Below are 13,228 nucleotides of genomic sequence, written 5' to 3'. Positions count from 1 at the left end.
CTAAAAAAGGATATAAGTGTTACCCTCTGTCAAAGAAATTCTATGTCTTGGTGGATGTTACATTCAATGAACAAGAGTCTTATTTCACTAATCCTTATCTTCAAGGGGAGAATTCAACTAGGGAAGATAAGGAAGATTTTTTGCTTGATTTGCCATCAATTCCTATGTCTAAAACCTCGAACCCTATACCTGTACCTCCTTGTTCATCTTGTTCCAACCATGTACTTGAGAGTTCTTCTGAACCTGTTCTTGAAACACGTAATGAACCCAAAGAAAAGAACGATTCTCCTCCTAGAAATACCATATTTGGCAAGGTGTTCACAAGAAAAATTGGTTGTTCCTGAACCAATGCAGGTCCAAGAGTTCAACTCAGATCATTTGAATGAGGTAACAATTGTTAACCATCCATTGCAAGATGAAACTGAATCTCATGTTGATAATGATGACTATGACCTTCCAATTGCCTTTAGGAAAGGAACTCGAAAATGCCCAAAGCAACCATTGTACCCTCTTGCACATTTTTTGTCGTTTAAGAAATTTTCACCATCCCATAAAGCCTTTCTTGTAAGCCTAAATACCATCACCATTCCTACCACATTATCTGAGGCTTTGTCCAATGGAAAATGGAGACAAGCTATGAATGTGGAGATGGAGGCATTGGAAAAGAACAAGACTTGGGCGTTGATGAAGTTACCGGCAGGAAAGAAACCAGTGGGTTGTAAGTGGGTATATACGGTGAAGTATAGGGCAGATGGGTTGATTGAGAGATACAAGGCGCGGTTGGTAGCCAAGGTGTATACTCAAACCTATGGGATTGATTATTTAGAGACCCTTGCTCTTGTTGCAAAGATGAACACAGTTAGAGTATTATTATCACTAGCAACTAATTATGGTTGGGAGTTGCAACAATTTGATGTCAAGAATGCTTTCTTACATGGGGAACTAGAGGAAGAGATTTATGTGCAGGTTTCCACCGGGATGTGGGAAGAATTTGGCTGCTCACATTGTGTGTAAATTGAAAAAGGCACTGTATGGCCTTAAGCAATCACCACGAGCATGGTTTGGGAGATTTGCAAGAGTTATGTTGGCCATGGGATACAAACAAAGTCAAGGGGATCACACATTGTTCATTAAACACTCTCCTTCAAGGGGAGTTACAGTCCTTCTAGTGTATGTTGATGACATAATAGTGACAGAAGATGATGCTAAGGAGAAATAGGTCTTGAGTCAATATTTGGCTAAAGAGTCTGAGATTAAAGCGTTAGGGAGATTGAAGTATTTTCTCGGGATTGAGGTTGCTCACTCTAGGCAGGTGATTTTTATCTCTCAACAGAAGTATGTCACAAATCTTCTCAAGGAAACTGGCAAGACAACATGCAAACCAGCGAGTACTCCCATGGATTCTAATCTTAAACTTGGAAAAGTTGAGGATGTCGTAGTAGATAGAGAAATGTATAAACAACTGGTACGAAGACTCATTTATTTGTCTCACACACTACCAGATATAGCATATGTAGTGAGTGTGATTAGTCAGTTTATGCATAGCCTGAAGGAAGTTCATTTACAAGCAGCCCATGGAGTACTACAGTATCTCAAGGGAACACCAGGGAAAGGTATCATGTTTAGAAGAAATGGAGGATTGGTACTTGAGGCATACACTATTGCTAATTATGTTGGATCAATTGTTCATATAAAATCAACCTCAGGATATTGCACTTTCTCGGTGGGAATCTTGTGACATGGAGAAGTAAAAAACAAAGTGTGGTAGCTCGGTCGAGTGCAGAGGCTGAATTCCAGGCAATGGCTCAAGGTGTGTGTGAACTACGTTGGCTGAAGATCATCCTTGAAGATTTGAAGATTAAGTGGGATGGCCCTATGAGACTTTATTGTGACAACAAATCTGCAATCAGCATAGCTCATAACCCAATACAACATGACCGAATGAAGCACATTGAAGTTGACAGAAACTTTATCAAAGAAAAGTTGGAGAGTGGATTGATTTGTACACCTTACGTGCCTACACATGGTCAACTTGATGATGTCCTTACCAAAGGGTTGAGTAGCTTTGTTTTCCAAACTATTGTTTCCAAGCCGGGAATGGAGAATACCTATTCACCAGCTTGAGGGGGAGTGTGGGAAAACCCTGTATAATTAGTTAGCTATTTTAGGATATTCTTTTAATAACATATTGTATCCTTAGAATTAGGCCTATACAGCTAAGTTTCCTATTTTGTTAGGGTGTCCCATAAATCATGGGATTTGATTTATTAATTTACTTTTTAAGAATGCTAGGATTGTTGTATATATTCACATGTAATGTTCAGATCAATACATAACTCTTCAATTTTCGACAGCAACAAAAAACAAGATTTTGCCCTGGATAAGGGCCAACTTTGATGACAACAAAAACAGCATTTTTCCCAAATCAGTATGTGTGGTATTTCTATTCTTACTTGGGGAATGGAGGAAATATGCGCAATCTCTCTCTTTGTCTCCCTTATTATTGTTCTCATTGTGTATTTATCATGAAGGTGGTAACTGTCCATGATTGAGATGGAGCTTCAGAAATCCATCTTGACCGTAGCCAATGTCTTTGATCTGCAACTAGAGAGAGTAGGCTTAGGGGTTTTGTTCAGATCAAGAAGAAAAATCAAATATGGCGCCCAAGATGATTTGCGAGAGTTTTATCTTCAATTTTCACTCATTTGGAGCGGTTTCCTCACAAAATGCAATTTGGTAGGATTTGTCATTGGGCGATGGTTCAATCTACCCATGTAGGTAGATTTCTTTAACTGGGTCCACAATCAAGAGGCAAGTGTTTTTCATTTTTTTTTTTTTCTTTTTGGAGGTTCAAATGGCTCGGAGATTGTTTTGTGAAACTTTGTGGTTGATTGTGGATTAGAAGGAGCCATAGAATGCCGCATCTACTATTACTGTTTTAAAAAAAGTATGCCATAAAATGCCCACATCTACGATTACTGTTAAAAAAAAAAAAATGTCCTGGAAGGGAGAGTCTCTTTATTATCTATCGTTCACCGTATAGAGTGGAACTTGCTTGCCAAGTTTTTTGTTCTTGTTTTTGTTTTTGTTGTTTTTTTCCCCCAAGGGTTCAAATGGCTCAGAGATAGTTTCATTAAATTTTGTGGTTTACTGTGGATTAGAAGGAGCTGTAGAACTCAGGTCTGCAGTTGACAATAACCAAGGAAGGCAGAAGATGATGTGGTGTTGTGAAAGGAGGTGTCAGTGTAGAAATCAAGTCAAATGATATTTCAACGGTTTTGTTTTTTGATGCAACAGCAGCAGCGTGGTGCAATCAACCAGTGGGTGTGACTCTGGCAGTTTGAAGAGATGCAGACCTAGGGTTTCAGGTGAACCACACTTTGAAATAGGGTGCGGTGGTAATGGTTCAAAGCGAGGTGGCTATGTGGTTTCCTGCAAGCCAGATATAAAGGAGAAGCTGGGGCTGGATGGGCTAAAGAGTAACGAGCCTACAATGATGCAGAGAATAAGGTCAATAGGTGTAATGAGTCTAAGTAGGTTGTTGTCCTTTTTGATTAATGGATTAAATATTATTGGGCCTATAAGGTGGCTCTATTGTTTCCTGCAAGCCATAAATTGAAGAAGAAGATGGTGATGAATGGGCTAAAATGTAACGGGCCTTCAACCCTGCAGAGAATAGGGTTAATGTGTGTAATGAGTCGAAACAGGTTGTTGGGATTTTGATTAATGGATTTCATATTATTGGGCCTATAACTAAATGTAAGGTTTCGTGGGCCTGCTGAGAGAGGGAGGGACTTGGTCTAAAAGTCATAATAGGTGTCAATTGGTGAATTGCTGTGTCCTGATTTCTGGGGTGGAATAAAGTTGATGTAGATTGAAGGCTTAATGGTTCAGTGCCCAATTATAAAAAAGTCAGAAGCAGTTAATAGGGTGTCACAGGCTCAGTTAAAGGTGTTTTCTTTGAATAGTCAGTTTTCAGTGTTAAAAAAATGGATTCCTCAAGGGGATTTCGTGTTGGGGCAAATATGGATGCTATACAAATGGAGAAGAGGAAAGGTTATGGTTCGGTTCCTTCCTCCCCAAACCTGGTAGGTAGTTCTCGAGGAGATTCTTCCCAAAATCATATGGGTGACCCATTCGAAATGGGTGATATGCAGTCTTAAGATGTTTGATAGATGTTGATCTGGTCACTAAATGTGCATTAAAATTTAATGATTGAAGTGTTCATGGTGTGGAGGTGCCCAGTAATATTTCTTTCATGATTACTAGGGCTAATAATATGAGATTTTACAGCTGTGGGAGTTTGGGTAAGGGTCAGATGGCCAGAACTCATAACTATTTTGATGAGATGGATATCCTATAAAGTGTGTGGAGAATAGTGGTGTAAATAATCTTGTTTGTGGGTGGAGAAAATACTGAATTATAAAGAGGAATACTGATGGTAGTTTGTGTATTGTAGAAAATCTGAGGGAATTGCAAGTGAAATCAGTTAAGGAGGAGAGTGATAGTGGTAAAGGGAAAAAGAAACAGGGTGATGAGTCTCAGGGTTGGAAGATCCAGTGGAGCTGTTCTGTAATTTGTTGTCTTTTTTTGGTTTTTTTCTTCATTTGTTTGTTTGGTTTTTTTTTTTTAGGTATTATGGGAGGATTTCTTATTCTCCCTATTTTTCCTTTTTATTTTTTAGTTGTAATATTCTTCCCCTATTTTAACAAGATTATTTGTTTATAAAAAAAATAAAAATTAAAAATTTTAAAAAATAATGGGAGTTATCTTGATAGTGAATTTGTTTGTGAGTATTTGATGACTTTTATGAACAATATGGGTATGCCTCAGTTTTCTCTTATCTAGGGCGAGATTTCCCATGTGCTGGCAAGTCTGCTTGAAAGCCTGGAAGGTGTTCCTATTCTTGAGGATGATGCTAGGGAGCTGAAGCAGCTGGTGAAAGATCAGGTTAAAGATGGTATTTTGCCTCGTCTGATTCGCCTTTGGGGGGGGAAGGGGGTGGTTATTGAGAGTGGTGTTGAAGCTTAGCACTGGTTTGTGGTTAGATAAGATGGGTTTATGGTTGTCTGATCTTGGACAACAAGAAGTTTGTTTTGATGGTGGTAAGAACAAGGGGAGAAAAGGTAAGCATGAGCTTGCTAATTCGAAAAGTGCTCAATCAATTATGAAGGCAAGGGATTAAGAAGGGACATCCTTATTTAGGTTGAGTTAGGTTTTTCCTTTTGATGTTTATGTTATTTAATTTTGTTTCTGGAGAACTTCTGATCCTCCTTTAGCTTGTAATTCTTTATCTTCTCTCTGATTATATTTCTTTTGTTATATGAAAAAGTATGAATAAATCAACTACAATGTAACAATAGCTATGCCATGCCTATGCATATTATAATGGCTATGCCATGTATAATGTGTATTTATCAAGTGCTGCATTCATGAAATTGTTTGCAGAGACTGAAGATAATATTTTTTCAACTGAAGCTAGTATGTGATTATAATAATAACTTTCTTTTTTTATAGATCATTTCATTGAATTAAATTTGGTATAGTTCTGTTTCTTTGTAAAGTGGCTTTCAGGGTATCTATGATGTTGAGTATTTCATCATGTCACTGAGGTACGATGTCCGTATTGTGGAAACAATTCCAGAAATTCGTAAAAATGGAAAAACTAAGAAGATAAAAGCTTTTCAGGTATGATGTTGGCTTTTTGTTCAATTGCATCCAAGAATTTGAAGCTCAGATTCATGAAAAATAATTATTGAAATGTTAACCCTTTTTGCTTCTTTTTCAGCTTCGCCCCCCTAGAGACGCTCCTATTAGTTGGTACACAACAGTTGCTCTGAAGAAGATGAAGGAACATGGTGCTATCTATCTCACTCCCTTTTCGCATCGTCTCGCTGAAGAAGTTGACAATCCTGAATACCAACGTTTGAGATGCAGAGTTAATTATCATGCCCTCAGATTTAAGCCACATATTATAAAGTTAAGCCACTCCATAGTCAATAAACTTCGTTCTCAAGGTCGTCATTTCATGGCAATACATCTTCGTTTCGAGATGGACATGCTGGCCTTTGCTGGGTATGTTATCTAATTATCTTGCAGTTTCTGTAAATGTCTTATGCTGACATGTGCATGTGCAATGGACGTCCATTGTCCTATTGCTACATGCAGATCTCATTTGCTTAAAAGAAGAGTATGTGTGCTGGAGTTGAGTTGAACTGAGCGAGAATTTAGGGGCTGTTTGGTATCATGTTTCATTTCTGTTTTCTCTTTTATGTTTGCGTTGCAATACGTTGAAAAAACAGATTATTTGTTTGTTCATGTTGCTAGTTTTCTGTTCTGTTGACAGCTTGATTCTGCCGCAGTTTAATATCCACAATTCAGGATTAAATCATTCATTTTATACCTGCTTTTAAATTAAAATTAGAATAAAATTAAAAAATATCCGTAAAATTTATAAAAATTTGAAATAAAAAGTCATTCAAAAAAAATATTTTTACTATTTTTAATTTTCCAGTATTATAAATTGTTCTTAGATCACTAAAAAGTAAGTTTTGAAATATAATAATGAAGTAAAATAAAATTTATTTAATTACCATTTTAATTGTAACTAGTAAAAGGCCTGCACTACGCGGTGGGGCAATTTAATCTCTATATAGACTTTAGTATATCTACAGAAAAAGATAAGCATAGAAAGTTCATGTCAAATAATATCACTAAGACCTAATATTGTATGCTAGAGAAAAGTAAGAAAAACCCAGAACAAGTTCACAAAAGTAATTCTTAAAATAGAACAATGTAAATGTATAAAACAAGTCTAAAATGATTTTGATTCTGTTCTTTTTATCTTACTAATTATTTCATTACGACCTTAGTTAATAAGGAGTTTAAGTTAATTTTCAAATATAAAATTTATACATTTAATTTAATAGCTTAATTTTGTGTTTTATATTAAATAATGTCATCCAAATTGCATAATTGATGCAAGACAGGTGCAAGAAGATACTAAGATATGCTCAAGAGAATTACAAGCTAGAAGAGGACAAGTGATCCTCAAAGCAACAATAAAGAGAAAAACAAGAAAGACAAAGGAAACTAAAAAAAGCCTTTTTAAAAATTAAATGACAGGTGTGTTAACTTTGATAACTTAAATCTCTGAAATTTATGTCCATGAACCAAAGTAGCATGGATCTTTTCTTGATAAGCACATATTAATCCTAAAAATTTAAATTAAATTCAAAATCAAATCTAAAGCTATCCCAAAAATCTATAGTACAAGAGACTTGGAACAGTAATTAAAAGAATACTGTAACACACATAACACCATTCTTACGATATAATAACATAAATTCAATAAATATTTAATTCTATGCTTTATTTATTTGTGGAGCAATTCTTTTTTTCATTATTTTATTATACATATCTGAACTCATCAATTCATTAATCTTCTAATATACATGTTAGAATATCCAATAGAAAGTTTAAGTGTGAAAATTTTATATCAATAATATCATTGAGGTTCATAACACAAAACTTAGAAAAACCTAGAGCATGTTTGCAAATATAATTTTTAAAGTAGAAAAAAATGAGAGGCATTCCTTGCATTTTATTGGAAGAAAAAAATCTAAGTTAATGGAAGATGAATTTTTCATTTTATTTTTTTTTTAATTTTTTTATATATACCAAGTATTAATATCTACGATTAAAACACCAAATTACAGAAAAACCCCTGCAAAACTGGAAATTACACAACAGGAAAAAATCAAATACAATCATACTTTCCTACTTCTATTCCTAAAGTGTGCTGAATAGGCAGCCTAAAGGATGTAGGCGGTCCTCCGTCAACTTGGTTTTGTTTTGCTTTTTTCCCCTTTTTTAAAGTAGGTATTGCATTAATGGAGCACCTAGGGGGTGCTTAAACTATGCACAAAAACAATCCTGCAACAAAGTCAAGAAATCCAACCAGTCAATTCCCTGAACAGTCTGAACTCAAAGAAAACAGTGTGAATGGTTATATTGTTTTAGTTTGTGCCTTAAAAAAATTCTCCTGTTTCTTTCTCACCAAATATTTCAGAAAACACTGTGAGGAATCTTCTTCAGATATCTTCTGCTTTGCCTTGAATGCAATAGCTTTTCTGCCACAGCAGGGATCTCACGTCCTTGTCTATCATCTGAGTGATGCTGAACTATTTTCACACCCTTCTCCACATCTCTCCTGCAAAGCAGTGCAATAAACAGTGGTTGGGGTCCCCTCTGAGGTCTTACAAATGCAGCTCCCATTGGTCAAGATGACCCCTTGTCCTAAGGTTGTCTCTCATTAGTATTGTTCACACAGAATAAGCAACTCTTCTTTGAATCATTACGTTCCAAATAGTCTTCCAAGGGAAAATGATGTAGCTATCAGCTCTTAAGATATTATCAAAATTTTCCCTTAAAAAATTCCTCTATTTTCCCCTAGCCACCTTGTATCTTCTTTATCAGGCCTCACCTTTGGTTGTGTCAAGTTGACTTGGTTGAGTTTAAAGTTGACTCAAATGGGATTAAGAATAGCAGTCTCGATTTTAGAAACTTGTCATAGTATTGTGTATTCTATGGTGTACAGCTGGGTGCACCTAGTGCATTAAACAATGCCTTATGCATTTCTGTGCCCCCCCTTTTTTTTTCCAATAGTTGTTTAGAGTTTTATTCTTTTTGGTAGTTATTTTGATCATTATCATCATATTGTCAATTCACATGTTTCTTATTGTCCACAAATCTTTTTGAAATTGTTTGTGTTAACTAGCAGCCTAGCATATATTCAGTCTCTGCCAAACTTGGTGCTGGCCCCACTCAGTCCGTGGTTTACTTAAGCTTGGAATTTGTGCCGCTACTGGATATGGCTATTGCCTGTCATAAATATTTTTCGATTAGAAGAAATATTCGTTAGATGTTTGAGGATATAAAAGCCTACATGAAAAACAGTTAGAACAAAGCAAAAGTTAAGTTTTGTGGAGTTGAAGGGCCTTGGTGGATGTGGGAAAGGCATTTAGTTTGTACTATTGGCTAGTAATCTTAGAAGGGTCACATCTTAAGCTTACAGGTGTGGTAAGGGGAAATGGAGCTGAGAGAGATAGAGTCTTGTTGCAGGTTGATTAAAGGTCCTATGATCTGGTTATGAGGATGTTTATAGAAGAGCCAAGTTTTGGCCAGTTTAATATCTATGACAAGATTCTTGTTGATAAAGGGGAATCCTGTGGATTTTTCTTTTTTGCTAAGCTGGTGTTGAGTTAAAATGGAAATATTTTAAAGGAATCAAGGGTGGGAAAAGGTTTATGGAGCTTTTGCTATGAACAGGAAAAGACATTGTTTCTTAAAGGTGTTGGAGAGTTGTCACTGCAGGGGATGGGGAATTTTGATTTCTTGACTGGTTTCTTCAGGTCTGGAAGTGGGTCAGATTTGTAGGGGTTTGTTGCAGAAATGAAGCAACCATCTTCTTTTGAGAGGGAAAGCAAGTCAGGAGGTAGCTAGAAGAGTCGAATGACAAATGTTTTAGTTGAAGTTCTGGAAGGTTTCAGTAGGAACCAAATCCACCTTTTGCTGGAGTCTTGCTTGCCAAAAGTACAGCATCTGAGGAGTGCATTTGCTGAGAGGTTTTCATCTGGAACATTAACTTTCTGGTATGGTTTGTGAAGTAGAGGCCTTTGTGAATAGGAAATGGAGAGTTCTTTCAGGAGTGAAAGTGAGTTTATTGGTTGATGACCTGTTGCTCTTTCAGTTTCTGTCAATGAGGGAACTCAGGGAAGCAACCAAGGAGGCGAAGAGAATCCTCTAACAGGGGAACAGACCAGAGGTGATGGGATCTTTTTACTCAATTGGTAATACCCGGTGGATAGGGTGTTGGGACTACCAGCCCAATCTGTGGGATGACAAGGCAAGGAAGGGGCAAGATTTGCAGTGGGCTAGGATTCTGGAGAGGATGTGGAAAAGCAGGATTCCAGTCTTGGGTGGGTTGCATGTAGGGTCTTGGGTTGTTGAAAAAGAGTGAGTCAAAGCATCTCCATGATGAAGATTTCGAAGAATGGAGATGTTGCAGACCAGGGTGTGTTGGCTAGGAGGAGGAAGGAGTGTGCAGTCCATGCAAGGGGCATGTGTGGAGGAAGAGCAGTATCAGATTGGTGTGGAAAATCATGTGGAAGCTGATGGAAATTTGATTCCTATTTAAACTTCTAGCAGGGTTGAAATGGTTGGTGGAACCCCTGGAAGTCTCAAGAAGTTGGGCTTGAAAGAGAGAGAAGCCCAGGAAGCTCCTCCTGATACTTACTGATATGCAAAGGCTACTCAGAGTTGAGGTGCGAGGCGTACGCATGCACCTCATGAAGCTGAGTGCTCTATTAAAATTGCGTATAGAATGCCCATATCGTGGATTCTTAATTTTTGTAAGCACATTAGCGCTGACAACTGAACCATTAAAAAAGACCATAATATTCAATAGTTTGAAATGTATCTCAGACGCTAATGTAGCAGACAAAGAATACAACTGCCCAGTGCTCTAGGTAAAAGGGACAATAGGCAGATGCTTTGCTGTGAATGGGAAAAAAATAGCAGCAGAAAGGGGGAAAAACAGCAGGCAGTGATCATGCTAGAAATGCCAGAACCCCAGAGAAAAGAAGCAGAAATTCCAGGAAAAAGCATCAGAAATGCCAGGAAAAAGCCAATTTCCTTAAAAAAAAGAAAAACCATCTGAAATTCAAGGGAAACGTAAAAAAAAAAATTCTTTATTTATTTTTATTTTATTCTTTTTTGGGGGTTGGGGAGGGGATGAGCTGTACAAAAGCTGAAAGACACTTTTTTGGCCAGGAAAGTGGAAATTTTAATCCTAATGTCATGGAGATCTATTTCTCAGATTTATCACTTATTTTTTCCTCGCATTAAATTTGTGGTGAGGAGGGGTTCTGTGATTCCTTTTTGGAAAGATCTGTGGTTTGGGAATGATGTTCTAGCCACATCTTTTCGTTTTCTTTCTGTTGAGCTCAGGGCAGAATAGTAGGATTTCCTTCTTTGTGGTTGATCCGGTTAGCCCTCTGGTTTCTTGGAATTTTCATTTCAGAAGATCTCTAAATGATAAAGAGCTGACAGAACTCTCCTTCTTCTTGTTGTTATTGAACAGTTGCCATCTTTCTTCAGCTAGGGATGCTTGGTCTTGGGCTTTGGATCATTTAGGGGTGTATTCTTGTAAATCTTTTTTTGAGTTTTCAACCCGTTCCAATTCTTGTTTTTCCCTATATTCATTTATCTGGAAGGCCAAAGCTCGCCCAAAAAATAAGGTTTTCATTTGGCTGATTGTGCTAAAACCAACACTACTTGCCTGTTGCAGGTCAGGAGACCTTTGAAGGCTTATCTCCAGATATTTGCATGCTCTGTCATTTGAATTCTGAAAAATAGTGCCTCATCTGTTTTTATACTCTGATTATGCTTGGAAAATCTGGAAAAAATTATTTGGTGGGAGAAACTTCGGTTTGTGCAGTGTCAGTGGAGAATGTTGTATATTTCTTTTGAGGGATTTAGAAGAAGGAAGGAGAGGGTAGTACTATGGAAATGTGGCATTTTTGCAGTGTTGTGGGGATTTTTGTTGGAGTGTAATGCACGGATTTTTTCAGGGAGAAATTGAATGGGCGGCTGGTTTGGGAGAAGATTCAGTGTTTGGCTTCTTACTGTGTGTTGGCTTCGGTTGCTTGAAGGGAGTTAGCTTTTAGGAGGTTCAGTGAGAATGGAGGAATATTTTGCTCCTAGTTCTTCTGTTTTTAAGTTTTTTATTCTGGATTTATTCTGGAATTTTGACGGGAGAAGTCTCTTTCTCCTTTTTGTAAATTTTTTTTCTCGTCAATGAAATCTCTTCTTTTGTTATAAAAAAAAGATGCTGATTCCTGGTTCCAGTTCTTGGATTTTAATTTGTTGTTGTAGCTGTTCTCTGGTTTTTTGGCACCCCCTTGATGCCTTCTTTTGGAATGTACATCTTTCCTTCATATAATAGGTACATGTCCTGGGTTTTGCATATAAATGAGACTTTTATATGTGATCTGTAGGCTTATACATGTTTTTGTACTTGTACATGTCTTGTGCATGTTTTTTTACATTTTGTCAGTGCATACCATTTTTCTTAGGAAAAAAAAAGGAAGATATATCATTATAGAGGAAAGGATGTACAAAGAGGAGAATAATACATCATCCAAAAAGAAACCAAAAAAGACTTATCAAACAATCAAAATAAAACTGTCATTTTATACCTTTAAAGATGGTACATGTTATGTGATCTATAAAGGTCACATAATATTTTGGGCATGCTTTTTGACAGAAGATCATTCTATACTGTTAAACATAGTTGGCCTCATATACTTATAAAACTTTACTGTGATGTCTACAGGTGCTCACAGTTTTTCTCCTCACTCATCTTACTTCATTGAATTCTTGTGCTATCAATAGAATGACTTTTATGACTTCAAGGATTTCTCTTACCTTGGATTTAGCAGCATGTATTTTGGGCCTTGGATTTAGTTTTTTGTGGGTGAACAAATTACTGTATAAAATTGTATTTTCTGTATTCAATAAGAAAATAGCCAAGTTTGTTTTAGTAGTAAAGTTAAGCACACTTCTAAATAACATTTGAAATTGGGCTGAAATATCTGGAAATATCTGCAGGTGCTTAGATATATTTACCCCTGAAGAGCAAAAGATATTGAGGAAGTATCGGAAAGAAAATTTTGCAGACAAAAACCTTATATATAGCAAAAGAAGAGCCATAGGAAAATGCCCATTAACTCCAGAAGAGGTAACGTGTTCTTGTTTGTCATTGTCTTATCTTTTGCTGGAAAAAATAAGATAAATTATGTCTTTGCCATAGGTTGAGTTCATGAACTTCTCCATCCAAGTCTCTAGCTACTATTTGCCAAACACTTTTGGTATCCCTGTTGTTATGCAGTGGCAGATGTTCTTTTTTCTTTTCTCCCTCCCCCCCCCCCCCCTCCCCCTCTTATTTTTGGGGTGGGGGTGTTGTTTCTCTTTTGCCTTAGTTTTATCTCTGTTTATTATTTCTTTACTGTTCTAGTGTTGATGAAGTTCTGTTATGGTTAGAAATAGCCCCAAAATTTATACTGGATAGTGATTGGTGGATTTAGGTTATTGAAATCAAACCTCGTCAGTCCAGCGGAAATCATCACATGCATCAGTTTGTGTCTTTTGTTTTATTGAGTGGTTA

The 13,228-nt window shown here is 36.8% G+C and overlaps 1 protein-coding gene across 3 annotated transcripts in view; it reads left to right on the top strand.

The window, feature by feature from the left end:
* Positions 1-13,228, top strand: part of LOC131151112 (O-fucosyltransferase 1) — a 56,368-nt gene that overhangs the window by 21,193 nt on the left and 21,947 nt on the right. For all 3 annotated transcript variants that reach the window (XR_009135692.1, XR_009135691.1, XM_058102315.1), the window contains exons 6-8: positions 5,565-5,688; positions 5,789-6,075; positions 12,673-12,802. Coding sequence is in view for 1 of the 3 variants with exons in the window: in XM_058102315.1 (XP_057958298.1) it covers positions 5,565-5,688; positions 5,789-6,075; positions 12,673-12,802 (541 nt within the window). In the remaining 2 variants the exon portion in view is untranslated. The remainder of the gene's footprint in view (positions 1-5,564; positions 5,689-5,788; positions 6,076-12,672; positions 12,803-13,228) is intronic.

This window comes from Malania oleifera, chromosome 3 (assembly GCF_029873635.1).
Source record: "Malania oleifera isolate guangnan ecotype guangnan chromosome 3, ASM2987363v1, whole genome shotgun sequence".
Lineage (NCBI taxonomy): Eukaryota > Viridiplantae > Streptophyta > Magnoliopsida > Santalales > Ximeniaceae > Malania > Malania oleifera.
Note: the sequence above shows the minus strand (reverse complement) of the source record. Positions and strands in the feature narration are given on the sequence as shown.